Raw genomic sequence first — 22,759 nt, 5'->3', positions numbered from 1 at the left:
TCAGAAAAATATTAGCTTATTATTCCAGCAAATGCACCAGCCAATTTGTATAGCATTGGTAACTTTGTGCTTGCTTAACAATGGATACATATGATGGCATCACTGCACCAAACAGAGGTCAACAGGAAGACTTATTTCTCATAGTCACTGCAGCAAGCTGCTGTGTGTCTCGATCAAACTGGAAGAATGTTTGATCTCTTCAAACGATGAGTGTGCAGTTTGGCAAATGCGTATGCTTTGTCGGCCTCAATCTGATCAATGGATTGCTCTCGAAAAAGTTGGAAGGTCGAAGCTCGAAACCACTGCTCAGCATCGGCATCAATGGAAAGTCTTCCTGGTAGGGGATGTGATGGAAACCAACAGTGTGCCAGACGACAATGTCGACGTTCTCGATCGCTCTGTTCCTGCATCAGAACCAACAAGAAGATTGCTTTCAGATGACATATTATGGAAGCTCTGTTACTGGAATCTGTTTTCTTCAATCCCAAGTGATGTAAGAGATGCAAGCTGATGTCTACATTCAGTAATGTTGAGATCAGATGTGACTGACAGATCAATCTGCAAGCATAATTCCTCTCACTGATGTTGCTCCTGTTGGGTGAAGGTTGTGTTTCTTCTATTCAAAATAATTTGACTGAAAGAAAATAATTAATCTGAAAAAAATAACTTAGGTTAGATCAAACAAGAAAAAGATCAGGAAAAGAATTGGACTCTTTCTCCTGTGCTTATGGTTTAGCAGTAATCATCGCCTAATATACAATAACCACTTCTTGCAATAGTAGTATTCTAAATTACAAGAAGAACAAACTTTAGAAGTTTCTGTACTCTCTCTTTGATATATACCAAAGAAATACACGAATGAGATCTATTTATATATATTGGAGAGACTCATTAGGGTGAAAAGATATATCCGTTCATATGAAAGGATATCTATTCGGGTGAAAGGTCATATCTGTTCACTCGAAAGAACATCTTTTCGAATGAAAATTTTTTATTTATTTAAAAATAATTTTAACCTACTATTTCTAATAATCTCCCACATAAATAATTTTTTTTTCAATAAAATGTACATGAATATGTAAACACTAAAGAGTGTATATGGAGGAGGACATTGCATCAAAAGAGGTATTTTGTGGCTTTGAACCTTAATGGGATACTATTGGATTTACTTAGCTAATCAGTGATTATGATGTTTTGAACTGTTCAGTCATTTGGTATAAACTTAGACAATAGTACCCACACAAATTCTTCCCTCACACCTTAGATTCTCATAATTGTATTCATTTCAACTCTGAACAACTCTTGGATTGATAAGAGCTATGGAGAATTTTAGCTTTAAAAATTCTCATAAAAGCATTCTCACTTTACACTTAGGTGGTTTCATATTTAGAGTATCCTACCATACCTCACTTAGATAGAGGAATTATTTAAAGTATAACTTATCCTGAGACACTTTACAAGTAACACTCATCTATCATAGGAATGGTTTGAAGTAGTCTCCTAAATGCTTACACTGAATCTTTCATAAGTTCGTTGTCCCATTTAACTAAGATCTTAAGATCTCCCATTAACAAAGTTGGGTTACTATTATGAAGATTATTATTTGATACGCTTTAATCCCATTTCCCTCTATAAAAACTATACTTGATCTCTTCGTAGCCCTTCAGTGAGCGAATCCACGAGATTCTCCATTTGAGATTAATCGCTTTATGATATTATCTCTTTGATTAATATGTTGAGACTTACCATTAGAGCGACTTACCATTAGAGTGAGTCACAAGTCGGGGACCGATCTGGAGCGACTCAGGTAAGAAGCTGAGCCGGGGAGTCGTAAGTCAGGGATTGACATGGAGTGACTCGGGCGAGAAACTGGGCCGACGAGTCGCAAGTTGAGGATTGACATGGAGCGACTCGAGCGAGAAGCTGAGCCGGCAAGTCGCAAGTCGGGGATTGACATGAAGCAACTCGGGCGAGAAACTGGGCCGGCGAGTCGCAAGTCGAGGATTGACATGGAGCGACTCGGGCGAGAAGCTGAGCCGGCGAGTAGCAAGTCGGGGATTGACATGAAGCGACTCGGGCGAGAAACTGGGCCGGCGAGTCGCAAGTCGAGGATTGACATGGAGCGACTCGGGCGAGAAGCTGAGCCGGCGAGTAGCAAGTCGGGGATTGACATGAAGCGACTCGGGCGAGAAACTAGGTTGGCGAGTCGCAAGTCGAGGATTGACATGGAGTGACTCGGGCAAGAAGCTGAGTCGGCGAGTCACAAGTCGGGGATTGACATGGAGCGACTCGGGCAAGAAGCTGAGCCGGCGAGTCGCAAGTCGGGGATTGACATAGAGCGACTCGAGTAAGAAGCTGAGCCGGCGAGTCGCAAGTCGGGGATTGACATGGAGCGACTCAGGCAAGAAGCTGAGCCGGCAAGTCGCAAGTCGATGATTGACATGGAGCGACTCGGGCGAGAAGCTGAGCCGGCGAGTCGCAAGTCGGGGATTGACATGGAGCGACTCGGGCGAGAAGCTGAGCCGGCGAGTCACAAGTCGGGGATTGACATGGAGTGACTCGGGTGAGAAGCTGAGCCGACAAGTCACAAGTTGGGGATTGACATGGAGTGACTCGGGCGAGAAGCTGAGCCGACGAGTCACAAATCAAGGATTGACATGGAGCGACTCGGGCAAGAAACTGGGCCGGCGAGCTATAGGTCGGGAACCGATCTGGTGAGCCTATGGACCTCTTATCGTGAGTGGCTTTTCGACGGGAGATTTTGGATGACGAGGCGTCTTTCGATGGGTCCCTTGGGACGTGGGGTTACTGCTCGGGGTTCCTTGAGATAGCGCCCGAGGTGACCTTTCCGGATCAAGTCCTCGATTTGATTCTGGAGGTCACAGCAATCTTCCGTGCCATGGTCGTAGTCCTGGTGGAACGTGCTCAGAGGGAGAGGCAGGGGCCTCGGGAGCAATAGCTCTTGTCAGTCGGGCCTCTAGCGAGGTTGCACCGGGGCTGCTGAAGTCATTCTCCGGGATTGTTCCGCCCTTGGCCTCTTGCTATTCATGCGCTTTCCCACCACCAAAGCTTCGGCGGCGATGTATTGGTTGGCGCGTTGGAGCATCTCGGGGATAGTTACTAGCGACTCCTCGATCAGTGACCAGAAGAACCTTGAAGGTTTCAAGCCTACCATAAATGCCTACATGATAATAAAGGGGTGAGCGTCCGAGAATCCCTGGATCTCAGCGGCAAAGTGTGCCACGAACTGAGAGAGGTGGTCGTCGAGGGCCTAGGTCACATATTGGCGAGGAAGTTCTGCTCGAACTCCTCGGTGAGCTGGTCGAAGGATGAGACTGAGGATTGGCGTAGCCAGCTGAACCATGCTCGTGCCGGTCCCCTTAGAGTGGTCGGGAATGCCCGACAGTGCATCGGGGGTGCCATAGAGGGTCATCTGAGCTCGAAACGCGACGACATGCTCCGCGGGGTCGGAGCCGCCATCGTACGTCTCCAATGCGGGTAGCATGAAGTTGAGGGGTACAAGCTTGCCCTGTATTTCCTAAGTGAAAGGGGACCCGCCCTCATTGGACTCGCCCCGCGATTTTTGAAACTCACGCTGGAACGTGTCCAGACGCTGATTGACCCGGGACAATTGGGCCCTAAGCGAGTCGTCCACCGAGTCGGACGATACGGTGTCAGGCTTTGAGTGGGGCGGTGTGATTCGATAGGGTGCAGGTATGCTCTGTTCGGGCGGGCCTCTCGGGTCCGTTGCTTGCTCTCGGGCTTCTCCGGTCCCGACCTGCTCCCCGCTTGGTCGCTGCCAGGTCGGGCCGGTCAGGCACGTCGCTAGCCACACGATCTGAGAAATGATTGGAGTGAGCATCTGCATCATACCCGCCATGGCCTGCACTTGCTTGGTCAGGCTAAGGAACACCTCGGGTGTCACGGCCGAGGGCCCTGTGGCAAGCCCTAGGGGCGACAACCCCAGGTCGTTGAACAGACACCAGTAGCGATATGACGTCAAAGCCGAGGTCCCCTCGTCTCCGGGGGTGGGGAGGGCTTGGCTTTCTGGTTCGACGGAAGAGAGGTCGGTCAGTGGTTCTCCCTCGGGGAGAACTCTTGTCAGCTGCTCCTACGACATCGACCCTCCTTCTAGCGCCAAAATGTTGGTGAATAGATATGCCGTGGCTGGTGAGTCAGCATGACCTGGTCCACGAGTCAATGTCGGGAGTCTTCTATCAGTTGAGCTGGATGCCGAGGTCGACCGGGCCCTCGCGACGGGGTATTGATCAGCGTTCCTTGTGTGCCGATCCGGGCGCCGTGTATTTCAAGCTGTATCTCTCCTCCTCCGGGGTGGCTGGCAGCTAGCCTTCGTGGGGTGGCCGGGTTTTCCTACAAAAATGACCCTCGTCGGAATCACCCTGCTAGTCATAGGTGCCCAGCAAGCCAATCACGTGAGTGATGGCACGTGTGACTTGATACAAAATCTTTTTGCTTATTATATTTTGGCATATATCACTTTATAACTATTGTATATATGCATATATATATTGTGATGTCCTTGGATTTGTGCAATGGGAATCGGATTGTGATGAGATCGTGAAAATGAGATCGATTCACCTTTAAACACATATCCTAAATAATCTCGGTCATAGGTTACTCGAGAGGGACATCGTGATAACCGGATAGACTGGTGTGCTATATACCCGTCCATATAATGGATGCAACTAGTTTCATAGCTGCTCGTGTAGGGACACTAGGGATACAATACAGGTGCTCATTGGAGAATGAGTTCACTGATTGATCCGCTTACGGAATGCTGGATGGTTGATGATGCCTTATTGTCAGACAGCGATTCCGTAGTCCTAGTGGTATATCTGGTCCTTAGACTTGAGACACCAAGGATGTCTTGTATGAGTGGTCCACTCTTTGATACCAGACTTATAGGTTTGGCTGTCCCAGATCTAGTACAGTTGGTCATTGGGAGTGGTAGGCGACCTTACGAGGGCTATTGAGTGTCAATAGAGGATCATCCACTCTCGGTGTCATAAAAGGAATATCCCATGTGTTCTTGCTCAAGCAAATCCCTGGCTAGGGTCATTCGGGTTGAGAGAGGAAAGAGTTCTCCGGGAGAATCCGATTAGAACGAGACTCGAGTAGAAACCGTATGGGTCTGACAGCACCATGCTCGATTTATGGTCTTTGGGATATTAGATGGATGAGGGACTATAGGTACATGGTAACTGAGGACAGACAGGTCCAATGGATTGGATTCCCCCATATCGTCTGGGGACTACGGCGTAGTGGCCTAGTACGTTCGTAGTCGATGAGTCAAGTGAATTATTACAGAGATAATAATTCACCGAGTTAAAAGGAGTTCTGACAGGTATGACTCACGGTCAGCTCGATATTAGGCCTAGAGGGTCACACACATATAATATGTATTGCGATGAGTAGAGGTTCGGATATAAGATATCCGACGGAGCCCTTGTCTTATTGGATATCCAATAAGCCCCTGAATTATTGGATCCCATGGACGAGATCCAATAAGAGCCCATGAGAGATTATTGGATAGAGATCCACTAATCTAAAAGACTTAGGTTATTGGATGCAGATCCAATACCCACTAGGCGAGGATTCATTAGGGTTTGATAGGGGACCTCTATAAATAGGAGGGATTCAGAGCCTCAAAGGCTAGTGCCTTTGCTTGCCTCTCATATTCTCCTTCTTCTCTCCACCTCAAAGCAGGCCTAGATTTTTGAGGAGCATCGTCGTAGCCCTGCTGTGTGGATCACCGCTAAAGAGGAGGACGCTTGACCTCCTTCACCCTCTCCTAAGGATCTGCAAGGAAACAGGGATATACGATCTCCCTAGGTTACACAATCTATTCTATACGTAGTTTTTTTCAGTTTCACGGATTTTGCGCACCAATCTTCGCACGACGACGAATATCTCTTTGGAAATCGGGGATTTTATTTTCTTATTCTTCCACTGCACATGTGATGTCGCCCCCAAAGATTTTTCCAACACACCTGACGAGGCCCCTCTAACGAGCAAGTCAGTGGAGTGATCAATTGATCTTTTTTCCCCCTTCCCTGCCAGATGCTGGCTAGAGATTTTTATAGTACTGCACGTGGGTCGGTCGTACGTGGGTTGGCATGGTAGACATGCCAAACAGTGCCTTGGTACGAATTCTGACTTGACGTGTCTCGGGAGCGGCTCTGTCTCGGGATTCTCAACATATGACGTGTTGAGCAGTGTCCTAGTACGGATTCTGACTGTGGCCGATGGCGTCGGACTCTGACGTGTCTTAGGCCAAAATATACCATATCACAGTTCATTACATACATTAGACTCCCGATAATGTAAGAATATTCCAACTGTGATATGGGTTCACTATTATTTTTGAGTAACTGTATATGTAAATCTATTGGAATTTTAACTAGACCGTCATCATACACATTAAATTTTTTTTAATATAATCTCTAAAATGGCATTCACCTCACCCATATCCTTCGTATCAAAATATTTTATCAATATTTCTTAGTTGATATGGTAACATCATGATTGCTATCTATAATCAGCAAATAATCAATATATAAACACAAGATGATATAACAATTTGGAGTGCTTTTGATATAAACATATTTATCATACTCATTCATTTTAAAACCATTTGACAATATTATTTTATCAAGAATATGGTTTATAACCTTTTCATAGCTCATTAATGCTATGTCAAGAATTGAACTCTTAAAGAAATTATGGATGCTAAGTTATGATTTACCCCAGAATTTAGAGGGGAACAATTCTCTCGATTAACCATATTCCTTAATTGTTGTACTCTCTCTTTCATCTATATCAAATGAAACTAACAATAAAATTTTAATTTTTTATAGAATAAATGCTTGAGATAAGATAAGATATATTTATTCACATTAGAGAGACTTATTCGGATAAAAAGATGTATTTGTTCATATGAAAAGACATATCTATTCGGATGATTATCTTTTAGAAAAAAAAAAAGATCATATCTATTTGCTTGGAAGGATGTATTTACTTAAATAAAAATTTTCATTCGTTTGAATATTCATGATTTCCATATGACCATAGAACATACCTTTGACTCCAAGCAGCTAAGTTGTCGTCTCCTCTGCTGTTGTCTACGTAGAGCCCAGCTGCCCACTTCTCCGACTTGTTGTATGGAGTCACCCACACCTGCTTCTTCCCGTAGCTGGCTCGCATCTGGGGGTAGTCGTCGTCGGAGAGCAACGAGGCGGCGGGCGCGCCATTGGTGATGAGCCGATAGCCGACGTGATTCCCCATCTTGGTCTTCTTGTTTGGGTTCACAATCAGCAACTCGGCGGGCACCGACCCGATCTCCACGCGAGCGTCCGCCTCCATCTTGGCCACCTCCCTGGTCACCGTCCAGTAACTCCTGCGGGGGACGTCGCCGCCGTCGGCAACCCTCGCTGTCTTGAGCTTGGATTTGATGAAGGTGTTGTTGAGGCCATCGATGTCGAGGTCGAGGTAGTAGGTGACGAAATGGTCGTGGTAGACGGCGATGGTGTTCTCGGCTAGCAGAGAGCCATGCACGTCGGTGGTGATCTGGTCCGTGTGGGTGTAGGGCGTGCCCTTCACCTCCAGTATGCCTGTTAGGGAGACCTATGCATGCACGGCGCGGCAACATTGTTAGCGTTGTGCAAAGAATTTGATGCATGCAAATGAGGGAAAGACTATTCATCTTCGATTCCTCGGTTCATCTAAAAGCTTGAATCGATGGGCGAGATGAAAGAAGATGCTAACTTCTATTTGCATAGATCATCTCACCCCGACTTTGATGGATCCACTGGTCTTGAACTCCCAGTCGGTGACATAGTCGTAGTTGCCGAGCGCGCCGACCATCCTCACCACCAGGCTCACCTCGGGCCGGACCTCCCTGATCTGTAAACCACCACCACCACCACCGCCAAATTTGAAGCATCAGAAACAATAAGCTTTTAGGAGGAGTGTAAGATCTAACTCACCATTTGTCCCGGAATTCCCAACTCCGTGTGCCGCCAAGCAGCATCTCCGCTGTAGCGCTCGAAGACACAGAACACGTTGGGAAGCTTGACGGGCTCCCCATCCTGCGTGGCGTAGTAGCCGTCCATGAACTCTGCGTTGGCGGGGCAGTCGGTCATCGGCTCTAGCGGCGACGCCCACAGGCCGAACCCGTACTCGCCGGCGTCGAAGAAGGTCCTGAAGTACCACTCTTCCGCTGGATCCATGTACGGCACGAAGACTTCCGAGACGTAGCCCCGGTACAGCACCCGCCGGCGAGCGCCCTTCTGGGCGTCGTAGACTGACGCGAGGGAGATAACGAGGCCAGCCCGGGCATCGTAGCTCAGGTGGAAGTCCCAGTTCGACCATCTGCAATTGTGATCAACGAGGAGAAGCAGAGAAGTCACCGCTGGTCTGCATCAGAAGTACGCCTCTACCACTGATTTCTTTGCTTGAATTATATTCTTCATCGACTTGGACTAATACTATACTACGATGCATGCATGCTCGCTCGTATGGTAAGTAAAGTGACGAAGATGGGATCCGATTTCAGGAATTTATGATATCCATCTTTTCAAGCTAAGCTACACTTTCAACTCCCATATTAACTATGAATTCTTATTTTTCTTGGGGCATATAAGTGATTCCAACGCACCCACCGATCGAACTCCAAACCCCGAGCTGCTGACGGCACCAGAAGAGAGTGGGCCCACCATTCGTGAGGGGACGGTCAATTTCACGCCACGTCAGATAATGAAGCGGTAAAACGAAAGGGAAGAAAAGACGCTTCAAAGGCGGCCGCCAGTGTACCTGATCACGTGGCCGTCGATACGGAAGCCCTTCCCCGCCGGCTGGACCACCACGCCGGGCTTCGTCTCAAGCGCGAACGGGGGCCGCTGCTTCGCCGCCCGGTAGTCCGTCCCCTCCGCCTTGGGCACCGGCACCACCACCCGATCCCGGTAGCCGATGATCCTCATCTCGTCCAGGTCCACCACGACGGTGATCCCCTCCATGGGCCGCATGTAGAAGTTGGCCGTCTCCCCCGCCACGCAACACTGCAGCTTGAGCCGCCGCCGCCCCCTCCCTGGCTCCCCGAACCACCCCGCCGTCAACGGCGAGCACACCACATCGGACAGCGCCACCCCGCGCCGCCGCGCCGACTCGACGAACGGGGTGTAGTTCAGCGGCAGTGCGGCCGCCGCCTCCAGCTCGTCCAAGGTCTGAATGGGGTACCCGGAACCGCGATAGACCCGGTCGGAGACGACGGAGGCGTCGGCGACGTCGACGACGATCTCGTGCGTCTCCCCTCCGGAGCGGGCCACGACGAACGCGCGCCGCCTCTGGCGTCGGCCGCGGGTGGCCGACTGCGCCCATGCCTGCACGTCGGTCTTGTCGGGCTCGTCGAGGCCGACGTAGTGGAAGGCCAGCGACTTAGATGCGCCGAGGTGGGAGGACTGGATCACGCGACGTATGGTGGAGATCTCGGCGGCGGTGAGGGGGTCGAGGGGGTGAGCCGAGCTCAGAGGAAGACATGGGTGGAGGAGGAGGTGAAAGAGTAGGAAAAATAGGAGAAGAAACCAAAGTTGGATAGACATTGGTGGTGACTAGTGGCGGATGAGAGAGATAAGGGAAGCAGTCGAGTGGCATTGCAGCACAGATTAAATACGACCTCTGCAACGCCGCCCTCACGGCTTGCTAGTAAAAGTGGGTGGGCCCGTCTCAGTCAGCGGTAGGATAATACATGGCACAGAAAAACATGCGCCGTCAAGTGGAATATCATATGACGTGCAAAGCGCTCACCTCGAATCACCCAAAAGATCCTACTAGAGGTTATGCACGTGTGGGAACAATGCTTTGATTGACGTTTCAATGAAGTGACCTTCTCGTTTATTAATTAAGATGGTGCTTGCTGAAGTGACATTTTTCTTTATTAATATGCTCATAATGCTTGAAAGTGTGACTCTGCATCTGAACTGATTGAATGGGTGGTCCCGACAAGAGGTAAAATACTCTTGAGCTAAGGAGTAGTACCTTTTCTTTTTGTCTCCTATGCGAACTCTGACAAAGGCAAGAAACGTAACCTGCACCAGTTTCAATTTTGGGCCATTAGAGACATGATGGACAGACTGATAAATACAAGTAACAGTAAATATTTTGTTCAGTAACTAAGAGCAAATCAGAAGGACACATGAGACCGTGGTTAATACTGATGTAGGAATAATAGTCAGATACTAATCAAGATTAATTCTCTCAAAAGAATTTATGATGACGTTTATTTTTTTTAATATTTCTAAAGTTAATTAGTGAACGATAACCATTGTTTTGTTTGAGTGATTAATCGGAGTTGATTGGGTGCATATTTGTATGATCTTAATATTTGAATGAATATTGTAAATGTATGCATATGTACGTTTTATTTAAATTTGTAGGAGGATCCTTAAACTATAATGGGACAGTCATGTAAAATCATCTTCTTAAGAAAAAGGGGCTAAAAATATTGGATTTAGTTGCAGATAAATGGAAGAAAAATTCAAATTTCTCTCACCGATCATTTTGGCCTCTCAATCTGCCAAGTTGTGCCAAGTTGGTGAGTTGCTCTCTTCAAACTGGTCCACATAATTTGCCCTCACTGATCAATGTGTTTCACGAGGTACACTGCATCCTACCAATTTATGATTGAAATTGCATTATTCAAAAATTGGAAAGGAATACTATGCCGTTTATGATCAATTACGTTATGGTATATCAAAATGGAATCCTCCAGTGGCTCCCAATCATATGAGACCTACATGAGATCAGGTTGATTTGCATAATTACTCTCTCAAATATACATATTTTCACATACATTATTCTTTAATAGTTGATCATCACAACACAAAACAAATAGTGCATCAATAAATTACCAGAACGAAGCAGTGCTGCAAACCTGGAGACACACTTCACAAGGACGAACAAGGTGAATGGTCTCCTAAACGCATCAGCCAACCTTTGAAATAGGGCACAGCTTCCATTTCTGTGCGTGAGAGGGCACCTAAAGGGGTGATTGTAATCTGGGAGAAGAAAAAAGATGTCAACATTATCAATGGCTGTTCTTTCGGTATTTTAATTTTAGAGAAAAGAAAGCAGGAAACAAACTGACATATCCTTCTTCCATGGCCCTGTGATCTGTGTCCTCTTCCGCTTCTACACTATTCTTCTTGATAATCTGTTCAATGTATGGAAAAGAGTTACATCAATGATCATATTCATTCCAATTTTTCATTAGCAAGATAGAATTTTGATGCCTGTTGGATTTCTTGAAAAAAAATCCTATATGCATATCAAAAAACGTATGCAAGTCTACATGCATGGATCTATACAACTATACTATGTAATAGAAATTAAATAGATTCAATTAGCACAAACTCAAAGTCTTGGATGTGAAGAAATGCCAGCCAGATTTATCGGAAGATAGGACAGAATCATATTTGATTGTTTATTCTCACTTTTCGTTCTTTTCTAGTCACACTTGATTGCTCTTCACTAATTATTTGTAACTACAGGACGCTTAGGAGAAAAGAAGGCCAGAATCATATTTGATTGTTTATTCTCACTTTTCGTTCTTTTCTAGTCGCACTTGATTGTTCTTCACTAATTATTTGTAACTACAGGATGCTTAGGAGAAAAGCAGGCCAGAATCATATTTGATTGTTTATTCTCACTTTTCGTTCTTTTCTAGTCACACTTGATTGCTCCTCACTAATTATTTGTAACTACAGGATGCTTAGGAGAAAAGCAGGCCAGAATCATATTTGATTGTTTATTCTCATTTTTCGTTCTTTTATAGTCACACTTGATTGCTCTTCACTAATTATTTGTAACTACAGGATGCTTAGGAGAAAAGCAGGCCAGAATCATATTTGATTGTTTATTCTCACTTTTCGTTCTTTTCTAGTCACACTTGATTGTTCTTCACTAATTATTTGTAACTACAGGATGTTTAGGAGAAAAGAAGGCCAGAATCATATTTGATTGTTTATTCTCACTTTTCATTCTTTTCTAGTCACACTTGATTGTTCTTCACTAATTATTTGTAACTACAGGATGCTTAGGAGAAAAGCAGGCCATAGGCGAGAAATTAGATAAATTCTAGGCTTTATCTAAGCATTCAGACTGTTGCTTAGCTTAAAACTCACAGATCAATAAGTTCCAAGTGATGAGGTGGAGTGGACAGCTAGATGACCTAGAAAGACCACCTACGTGGCCAAGGTAGTGTGCCTGTGGCAGAAATGCTCAATTCTTACATGAAGTTTTCTCAACCTATTGTCTTCTCCAAAAGCAGGTTTGACAAAAAAGGGCTTAACTATGACAAGGAGGTTTATGATGAATAAATGAACAGAGGCTTTTTTACCTGAATCACAGAATAAAGAAATCTTCATGAAAGGCATATGATGTCAAAATGTCATGTTACCATTGGTGGATTGACCTACATCATCTAGTTTTTGAGGAAATTGTTACTATAGTTGAATTCCCCCCATACCATACCATTTATTATCCTGGATAAATAATAGGCCCCCAAAAAAAAATTTCCTGGCATAACTTGTCATCATGTTGATGAGTAGTTTGCAGCAGTTGCATATGTACTATAAAATCAGTAACATTGGTATTAACACTATAACAGCTAAATGGAATGCAAGAACAGAGATCAACTGGTATTGAAAATTACAAGAAATGAGAAATTAAATGCAATTAGTAAACAATTAAAATGTAAGACAAACCTTTGAAGAGATCTAGAGAACACATGTATGATCACTCTACAATAAGAGATGACAAACACGAAATAGGAGGAACATGTGATGAATTTCTGCGGATAAGGATTGTGAACTCAGCACATGGCTGTTAAGAAAGAAAATATTTACCACCCTCTTAAACAAGAGTTCATCTTCCACCAGACTTGATGATGCATTATTACCAAAGCCCGATGCAGAGTCAACATCCATATTTGCAGTTTGATAGGTCTCTACAGCTGGTGTGCTAGTTTTTGTTTGCTCCCACCCAAATCTGATCATAAATTTTCCCTGCTTTGTTATCTTGAATCCCTGTTGGCAACCACAACAAACAGCATACACAAACATCGTCTCCAAACCAATCCATGTTAAACTATCATCAGCTGACAAACTGTTCAGTGGCTAAAGAAGGTGATACATAAGAGCTGAATAACCTAACATCAGACACCTTTGAACATGCCTAAAAAGAATATTCAAGAATGAATATGATATAGGATGTCAGGATAAAAAATTTGATGAAAGAGGAAAGACATAAACAGAGTATCTTGCAATAAACTTGTGGGAAAAGTGAGAGGAACTGTAGCAGGACAAAGACCTAGTTTGTCGATATAAATATTTATGGGAAAAAATTAACACATGCCAACAAATGCTAATGTGGACTAACAGCATGCATGGAATAAAAGTACAGAGATGTGCCTCATTAAAGAATTAAAGAACATATTTCCTACATGTATATCAACTTTGAAGCAAAATAGAGATTGACGTGTCTCTCAAAGACGTGTTCAACCCTTACAATCTAAATCTTGATTACTATCTCAATTTGGAAGCAAAATAGAGATTGATGTGTCTCTCAAAGACGTGTTCAACCTTGACAACCTAAATCTTGATTATCTTTTTCTCAGCTCTGATTGTCTTCTAAAATGATGACAAGAGAATTGCGAAAAGGTTGAGGATGAGTCTAGAAGCCTAATGATCACTTAACAAATCAGAAAATCCATTTCCAATTCCAACCTGAAATGTAAAACAATTAGAACAACAGTATTGTCATGACTTACATGTAAGTGTTTAACAGCTGTCTTAATATAATCATAAATTGGCTAATAATTTGTAACTTAATTCATATGATATTAAAGAACAATTCACAAACCATACGCCAATAACTAATGCTTAAACATTACTAAATATGAGAAATGGTAAACAGGTACGGGAATACAAAACTTCCTATTACATATGTGCTAATTATGTTGTGCTCTTAGACAGTTAAGGACTCGAATATTACCCTGTGATTTGCAACATCTGTTGGCACAATTATGTTCAGAAATGAACCTTCAGGATATGTCTTGATTTTCAGCTCATTCAGTACAGCATTTATGAGAGGCAAACAAGCATCTGCAGCAAGCCTCAGGGCATGAACATTGCTCTTCCCTTCCTTCCTGGAAAACCAGTTAAGTGGCACAAAATAAGTATCATCTACCTCAACTAGAAAATATTCATCGCTTGAGATGTAAAAATGAACAAATAGCCCACCAAATTGTATAACTTCTCATCTAGAATAACATTTATATTTAAAACTTGAAATCTAGTCGACCAAGATACCAGTTGGTAAAATCTAGACAAACATAAAAGACTCTGCATCCATGCATGATGGTTGCAGGTACAATTGCATGACATGAATGTATTATACATGTCATAATTCATTTATCTTATATTATACAGCCATGATCAAAAACTTACATTGCACTTGGATACAAAAGTTCATTATGCATGTTAAAGTTCTACACTTCAGGTGCCAGATCTGTACCAGTCCATTAGTGTAGTATGGAACCAAAATAAGTGATGCAATATGTACTACAACTCAAAATAATGAAACAAATAATCTTACCAATCACATACCATGAACCAAACCAAGTGATCTACCATGTATCTCTATTCTTATTACGATTTGGAACAATTCACATTCCAGGTAAATCAACATGTCTTATGTGTGAGTTTGAATCGCCAATGCTTTGGATGGGAATTTGTTCTAGTCCACTGGTCATGTCTTTCTGATTATCATCCATCTATGTCCAATTTTCAACCAAAACGTAATATGTTTGCAGTTGGATAATCTACAACATAAAAGATACCTCCTATAGCCTGTAATTCCTATGACACAAATGACAATCAATGAATTATGTAATATGTTCACTTCAAAACAAGTAAAATGTACATAAATAGTTACAACCAGTGAGGATTAGTTTACCATATTCCTATCATTCAGAATACAAAAGAAGATGCAAAGAATACCAAATGCTTGTTTGGCAAAGGTAGCAACTAGCTTTTGGTACTAGCCAATTTGCATTATACAGCTGAACAGAAAATTAATTTGTCAAAAGAAAAGAAAATCACAAATATCTTGCCCTAGGAAATACATATAACAGTCCATAAGAAATGCTACGCTATTGGTAGAGCTATGTTATTTTCACCAGTTAAATCACTATAGGATCAATTGAACCATTGAAATGTAAGGACAAATAAGTGCTGAAGATCATGCTGATAACACATGGAACACCTAAAAGATATTCCCTCCTGACAGGGTTATGGTACCATGAATTATCAGCAAGAATTCAACAGCCAAATGATAATAGTCCTGTCATACCAGTTATATGATATAGCTAAAGCAGGTACACCATATAAGAATGCTTCCCGCGCACCAGCTACTGTCCCAGAGTATACACTACATATGAAAGAAACAAGAACTGCTTATAAAAGGTGAAAATCTCTCATGTTGAACTCCAATCTACGAACCATCTTTTGAACATCAAAAAGCTAATAGCACGAACAATTATTCATGGTAAGCATTATAAATATATGCATATAAATCTGTGTTACATGAACATATAGAAAGAAAAATAAGCTAACTATGGCACTATTGCAACAAAACACTCATTTTCCAACAACACCCACAATAATCATTTATGGACACCTACAAGAGCAAGCAAGTTGAAAAATCATTGGTGTCACAGTACTGCAGCAGGAAGATGAATTAGCTAACAAATTGATGGCTATGTGGCACTTAGTCTTCTTAATCAGCTGACTGGGTATTGTAAAAGAGAGAGTTAAAATGCCAAGGCAACATGCTTGCAAGACAAACAATGTTAGAAGAAGTTGCTTCTGGTGTTTCTCCTCCAACACTCAAGTCAAGCAACTGATAAATCCAAACCAAGTTATGTAGCAGCTAGAAGAGAAGCTGTATGTCAGTGGAGACAGATCTCAGATCAATTCTGGGAAGGATACATCGCAATCCCAATTGAATCTAGGTCACTATGAATGTTCAGATGAGCATGATCAATTCTGGTCTTCCCAAGAGCCGAGCACAATGGTTAGGGACTTCAGATTCTCAGTCACCACTCTTGATCTCAGAACCTGAAGCCCCTGGGAGCAGGTTGGACTGCCAAATAGGATTTGAGAAGCCATGCAGGACATGACATGCACAAGGCATGCGACTTGCCAATTGTCATGGGTCATTTAAGTCAAAATGTAGCCTCGTCCAAGCCAATTCAAGATCCATTACCAATTTAACTAAAGTCTAAAAGGGATTCTCAAACTGGAGCAACACATTTTCAGAGATATCACAATGTAATTTTATGACTGAATTCTCCATCATGTCTTTAACACATTTTGAATAATCATAATTTTAAATGGACTTGACAATCTTTCCCTCAAAAACAAAAAAGTAAACAAAAGGAGACATAACTGAACCATTCATGTTTACAATCTGTGTTTAGGCATCCAGTAATCAGAACTTAGAACAGGGCGAAGATATAACATATGCTCCATACATATTTCAATATATGGCAAACTATCATACATGATGTGAATTTTTTTATTGGGAGTACCTCACAATAATAAATTCCTGTACAAGGATACTCTTCTCTTTGCATTCTATTTTAGCAGTTAGAGATGTGAGTTTTCTCATGATTCTCAAAGTACAATTCAGCAAAAGGTGTAAGCCTTCCAATTCTAGATGTGAATGATATCCCTCTCCCCCTCCGGTATGCATGTCATTTATATCCTCCCTTCCTCATATATCTTTTCATCTTCCTGCAAATTAATTTTGTGCATCAAGACCACTTAAACCTAAACCTTAAAGTACTTTGTTTTCTCTCAATTGGTCAACAATCATTGCTTAATAATAATTTTTAAAATACCCTTAAAAGAGGCTTTAGCCTTGCTAATTTGGCTTTCAGATTAACCATGAAAGACTAATATTACAGAAATGCATTTAGCCAAAGAAGAGTCTCCAAATCCTTTCTCTTCTCAACCTTTTTCTTAAGACTTTCGATTGTGTCAAATATTTGTTCCCTGAATGTAGAATTGATTTAAATCCTTTACCCTGATATCCGGTCTCATCACTTGCACCAATTTAATCTTCAGTCAGCAAAGACAGAGTCCAAGAATGTCATTCCAAAACAACTAAACACCACTTTAGAAACTAATGATATTGAAGAGTATCTACTGCTCCAATCTGTAAACCAGCTGTTTTGATTGCTTTCTTGGCCTCCTCTACTTCTAGAAGGTTTTTGAGAAAACTGAACCATGACAAGAATTTGACATCAAAAGATCTCAGTTATCAAGAGACATAAACAAAGAGATTAATGTGATTTATTATCAAAGATGATAATAAAAATTGAGTAAATAGAACAAGTAGATTCAAAATTTGAAATTCTAGGATGCTTTAAACAAAATCTAACAAATGATTTAATAAAAAACCTTCATATTCCAAGGTTCTCCAAGTAAGGAATGGCGTAGAATACATGAAATAATTCTTATTTGTAAACAACAACAACAACAGAGACAACAACTATTATTGATCGGTAAACAAGCTGTGATGTCCCCACTATAATTTATTAGTAATTAAAAATAATATTCCCATTTTTTTTAAACAAACATCACAACGCAAAGATGGCCATTTTCTTTAGTTCCATTTTGTATGGGCACACATAGCAAACTACACGCAGAACTGAACAACTTCATCCAATATTCACCACTTTCACCATAAAAGATCCTCTTTAGACTGCAATTCAGTTTCTTGATTTACACTTTTAATTGGCATAGAATATAACTATTAAGATCTAAAAGACAGATACTATAGAAGACAATAACAACAGATTACTAACATGTGGTATCCACAGTTGCTACCAATATTGATACCACTAATCACCTGAAACATGCAGAAAAATGGGTAAATTTCCAAATAGCATATAACCTTTAGTTACTTAAGTATATGCAAGATGCACGACTGAGTACTATTGTTTAGCAAATAGCATAAGGTGCATAATAGTAGCCTCTGTTGGAGTAAAATATTTCAGTAACATAAAGCATGATTAGGCCAGTTGGGTCAAGTAATAAGGTTACCAAATCAGGAATTGTACCAACAAAGAGTTTCCCAGAAATTCCCAAAGAAGCACAATCTGCAGGAGTGCCTGCAAATTGTATACACATATATCACTTTTACTAGAGTCATAAGATAACATCAGAATTAAGAATTTGTCAATCTAATTTCAAAACTGATGAGAGAAGTGGCAAAGTAGAGCCAAAATTCATGCCAACGAAACTTAGAAAAAGCTAGTTTATGAGACCCAATCAAAACTCCAAAGGTTTGACGCCAGTTAGAAATCTCAATAGCAATGGTACTTGGTATTTAATTAGTGGCAGACGTTCAATAGGTTGTCTAATAAGAGTATTTTATTTTTTAGTTATAATATGATCAGCTAGAATCTCATGAATGTGGGATGTTTGGGGAAGATTCAGTAGAGAAGAAGAATATGAAGTTTGACGATCAAACCAAGTTATTGAAACCCCACATATTACTATGTTTCAAAGACTTTTAGCAGAGCAATGCAAGTTCTTCCCATCCACCAAGATCTGGGAATCAGAGCCAATAGAGGAATTTGGTCCAAATCTCTTATCAAGAATAAAAAGCTCTACCACACTGAAAGTCTGAAATAATGGAAAAAGGCTCAAAGGAGCATGTAGGAAGCTAGCAGATTTTTTGGAAAGAACTTCCTCTTCTAGATGATGGTAAGATCAAACTTCTAGTACAAAGATGTAATTCTATGCTTATGGAAATCTGAATTAAGGAATGGAAAGAATTGGTCAAGGGGTCAGATGCTTTTTAAACTCTAAAGAACTTCACACAGAGAATGCCCTTATCAGCTAAAACTCTAAATGAATTAACACACAGAGCAATATGCCTCTCACCTCTTCCTGTGGCCAGTTCTCTTTAACATTTTAAAAGGCCACCTTTTTTGTGGTCCAGGTGCCCATAAATGAATAATTGTAAAGAGTATTAAAACTATAGAGAGTGGGACCACCATAGAGAAACTTTAGCAGAAATCAATTTTGGACTGCAAAACATTGAGACATGACTTCTTAGATTTCAACGAAAACAATAATCGTGGAATGCCACTGGTAAAAAATTCAATCTAATATAAATTAGTTGAAGACTTGCCTCAAAACAAAAGTGTCATTGGTAAACAAAGGATACTAAGTAGCCAGAAGCAATAGTAGATAGTCGGAAGAACCTGATACTGCAAAAGCTGTAGCACCCATAATCTCAACACGTTTAGCACTGAGAGGACGACGCCAAGTAATGCCATGTCCAACACCAGATTGGTCGCTGCATATATCATGAGAGAAGACAGTTTACCATGTCATGGTAAGTGCACTTTGATTGTTATCCCATTCTGTGCAAGGAGTGTATCATCTTGGCATGTTAGGCATAAGGCAACAAACATTTCCACTACTACAACATCAGAGGTGTAACATTTTCAAACAAGAATTTTGTCATGTTAATATGGTGGACACGGTTCAATTTTGCAATGTCCGCAAAGCACTTGACCAGTATAAAGCCATGCCAGGATAAAGATGTGTGCTGAACCAAAAACCTTGACTCAAGAGTGTTAAGAGACATCTGTATGAGATCAATTGAATAAATACACTTGCATTGATCTTGTTATGCATGATTGACCTTGTGACATAATATGCAGTATAGGCCAATTGGACTTGGCATTGACCAGGTCCGACACTAAAATCTATGGTTTTTCAATCAGCTACAATTATCCCAACATCTTCAGATATGCCAAAGCGTATGCTCAAATATGGCCAATAACCATTAAGTCCAACTGATACCAGTGGATTCTAGTAGGTCCTGGTAGAATTTAATCAGTTCCAACGAGTATGTACAATTCGAGTCACTTTATAGCTTTTTATGGCTTATTTATATTTAGATATGTAGTCAGACGACAGATACTGCCTGAAACAAGCACAATGAGCACCCCTAATCCCTGATTAAACTGCATAGCAGCATCCCTTGGTTTTCATATGTCAGCTAAGTCCAGATACACCCTGAACACTGGGTAAGAGCTCAGAATTCCTGGTTGCTGGTAGCATGATATGAGCCGATCTGGTAAAAGGGATTGCTTTATATTTCGACAAGAAAATGTTGTACATATCCAACATCAGGAAATAGCTGCAACAGAATCAGTTTGCAGCACCCACGTAGGCATATGAGATGCGATCAACAAGGCTGGTAAAAGGCGGCAACAAAAAAATCTAGCTATTAGTTTCTTGGGCCTCACTGGCCTCCATCTACTGCTAAATCAAGCTTCTGCTTTAGCAGACTTCATATTTGTGACCTCCGTCAATTGATAAAACAAGAAAAAGGAACAAAAAGATGATGTCCTGCACCGAACAATGACACTTAATCCCCATATTCCAAGAATCGTAGTCCGAGAACTCGCCAGTTCAGTACAATTTCCTCAATCTCTATACGTGAAACAGCAATATGCCAACGTTTCAATTGCTGACAACTTCTCACCAAAGAAACATTACGAAATCAAGCACGAAGGTTGCGTATTGCGATAAAGAAACGGATCATAACGAGAACCTCCAAAAGAGCAAGAAAGAACATCGTGAGACTACGCATCGAAGGTTCTGTACTGGCGGAAACCAAAGAAATAGAGTAGGGCTCACGAATCGGGAGCGCAGACGAGGACGCGGTACCGATCGGCGGCGACGAGGAGGTCGACGAGGAACCGGAGCCCCGGCGCGTCGATGCCGTCGTCGTTGGTGACCATCAGACTGGGGCGAGGATCGGCAATCGCCATCCCGTCCATCGCACGTCCACAAACACTGGGGAGGGTTCGTCGTTATTTGCGAGGATTTGTCGGGAAAAGGGCACGGAGATCGAGACTGGTACTCAAACCATGTAGCTTTTCTCCCTTTGTTCTTTCGGGTCTTCCATAAGTCAAATTAATAGAATCGATCCGACGTAACGGAACAATAGCATATTTACCACTAAACGTTCCAACATAATATATATATGTCACTTATACGCCTCTCGTGCCTCTAAGCGAAGTGTCCCATAATTCTATATCTATCTATACAAATAATAAAAAAGAAATTACGTAAAAAGAAGGTTTCCTTTCAATCTTGTTGGGAAATACGAGCGGCAAAGCAATTGACGAAAGTAATGAGTGTTTGTTTATATATTACTTTTATTTATTAAATTTAATGACAATGAAAAGTAAGTAATTAAGTGTTTGGAGGGATATAATATAATATATAATTTTAAAATATAGGATTATGGTTTATTTTATCATGTGATTTTGGTTATGAATTTTTTAGGCATTTATAGTTTACTTGTGTTTAAATAATCCTTATATTTTTAAAAATATAACATATAAGCTTCTCCCGAAAATATAACATACAAGCTCCTCCCGTCAAAGTTAATAAATATTTGAGTTTGACACGATATGCTAATTCATAATAAATCATTAATATAATAACATGTATAATTTATGGTTAAATTTTATTTTAATTATTATAATTTCGATCATGGATTTTTTAAGTCCTTGTAGTTTACTCGTGTTTAAAATAACTCTATATAATCCCCTCTTGTCAAGTCTGAGTTAACAGATGTTAGAGTCTACTTACGTGACATATTAACTCACAATACATTATTAATATAATGACATATGTAATTTAAGTTTTTTTAAAAAAATTGAGACCATCATCAAAGGCGGGAAGAGACGTCGTTGTGGAAGCGACTACCAACAATAGCACCGAGCTGTTATTATATAGCAGGGCATTATGAAAACTATCTACTAAATGTCACTCACTAGCTCCAAGACATATACCATCGTATTGCCCACCACGACGTTGTCCGCCACCGTGAATGTCACTCATTCTGATCCTGACGAGTACCACCATACCTTGTAAGTCATCTCCCTCTGTGAATTATGATATCACGAAGACGAAGAGTAGGCTAAAAGGAGTGGTTGAGCTAGTCTATATAACCCTCCTGCACCCACTCGCTCTCCTCAATCAGTTTGTCGAGGAAGAGGAAGCGACGGATGAAAGTGGAGAGGCAAAGGTAGGAGAGGCTGGAGGTTGGAGGTGGAAGTGAGTGAGAGTTGGACCACCACGTCAAAAGCACGATGGGTGAAGGTATAGGAGAGGACGAAGTGGGAGACGGTGGGGATGAAGACGCCCAAGGCAAGATAGGTGCCTAGCATCAAACTGGTTGACGCACATCCACCTAAGACATCACTGAAAGCTCCTAAGCTCATCATCAACACGAAAGAGGTTACAAGTGTACGACACTCTACTAGGTAGTAGTGGCTCGGTGCTGTTGTTGGTGGTCGCTTCCATGATGATGCCTCCTCCCGCCATTGATAGAGATTCTATTTTTTTGAAAATCTTAAATTATATATATGACTTTAACGTCTATTAACTCAAACTTGACAAAAGGAGCTTATAAGCTATATTTTTTTAAAATATAAAGGTTATTTATACATGAGTAAATTATAAGAGCTTAAGAGGTCTATGACCAAAATCAAAGAGACTAAAATGAACCTTAACCCTAAATTATATATGTTATTATATCAATAATTTATTGTAAGTCAATATGAAATGTAAGTAGATTT

General features: G+C 41.6%; 2 protein-coding genes across 5 annotated transcripts; both read right to left on the bottom strand.

Annotated features, from left to right (window-relative positions):
• Positions 1 to 3: 3 nt before the first annotated feature.
• On the bottom strand, positions 4 to 10,000 carry LOC135618635 (primary amine oxidase 2-like). Of its 4 annotated transcripts, none has more exons than XM_065119683.1 (6): positions 8,833 to 10,000; positions 8,682 to 8,703; positions 8,007 to 8,391; positions 7,810 to 7,923; positions 7,100 to 7,644; positions 4 to 404 (listed from the first exon to the last, which is right to left on the bottom strand). In XM_065119683.1, exons 1-6 carry the CDS (start codon positions 9,615 to 9,617, stop codon positions 174 to 176), a joined length of 2,082 nt encoding a protein of 693 aa, XP_064975755.1. In that variant the 5' UTR covers positions 9,618 to 10,000; the 3' UTR covers positions 4 to 173. The 4 variants fall into 4 exon arrangements, with proteins under 4 accessions (XP_064975755.1, XP_064975757.1, XP_064975758.1 ...); XM_065119686.1 differs by lacking the exon at positions 4 to 404 and adding an exon at positions 429 to 653 and having other exon boundaries at positions 8,833 to 9,831; XM_065119685.1 differs by lacking the exon at positions 8,682 to 8,703 and having other exon boundaries at positions 8,833 to 9,822.
• Positions 10,001 to 10,812: 812 nt separating this feature from the next.
• LOC135581300 (uncharacterized) lies at positions 10,813 to 21,094 on the bottom strand. Its single transcript, XM_065119688.1, has 9 exons — positions 20,805 to 21,094; positions 19,355 to 19,449; positions 18,186 to 18,253; positions 17,948 to 17,991; positions 15,427 to 15,504; positions 14,068 to 14,221; positions 12,921 to 13,100; positions 11,162 to 11,227; positions 10,813 to 11,072 (listed from the first exon to the last, which is right to left on the bottom strand). The coding sequence occupies exons 1-9, from the start codon at positions 20,945 to 20,947 to the stop codon at positions 10,962 to 10,964; spliced, it is 939 nt and encodes a 312-aa protein (XP_064975760.1). The 5' UTR covers positions 20,948 to 21,094; the 3' UTR covers positions 10,813 to 10,961.
• Positions 21,095 to 22,759: the final 1,665 nt, after the last annotated feature.

Source organism: Musa acuminata, chromosome BXJ2-8 (assembly GCF_036884655.1).
Source record: "Musa acuminata AAA Group cultivar baxijiao chromosome BXJ2-8, Cavendish_Baxijiao_AAA, whole genome shotgun sequence".
NCBI lineage: Eukaryota > Viridiplantae > Streptophyta > Magnoliopsida > Zingiberales > Musaceae > Musa > Musa acuminata.
Note: the sequence above shows the minus strand (reverse complement) of the source record. Positions and strands in the feature narration are given on the sequence as shown.

What these genes read in the sequence shown, in the direction of transcription:
- LOC135618635 (XM_065119683.1), bottom strand. Translation starts at nt 9,617, where the DNA reads ATGTCTATCCAACTTTGGTTTCTTCTCCTATTTTTCCTACTCTTTCAC. An exon ending in ATCGACGGCCACGTGATCAG is followed by an intron (nt 8,704 to 8,832) that starts GTACACTGGCGG and finishes TGCCGTCAGCAG; the next exon opens with CTCGGGGTTTGGAGTTCGAT. An exon ending in GTGGATCCATCAAAGTCGGG is followed by an intron (nt 7,645 to 7,809) that starts GTGAGATGATCT and finishes GTGCATGCATAG; the next exon opens with GTCTCCCTAACAGGCATACT.
- LOC135581300 (XM_065119688.1), bottom strand. Translation starts at nt 20,947, where the DNA reads ATGGACGGGATGGCGATTGCCGATCCTCGCCCCAGTCTGATGGTCACC. An exon ending in TTGGTACAATTCCTGATTTG is followed by an intron (nt 17,992 to 18,185) that starts GTAACCTTATTA and finishes TGCATGTTTCAG; the next exon opens with GTGATTAGTGGTATCAATAT. An exon ending in GGGCCATGGAAGAAGGATAT is followed by an intron (nt 11,073 to 11,161) that starts GTCAGTTTGTTT and finishes TTCTTCTCCCAG; the next exon opens with ATTACAATCACCCCTTTAGG.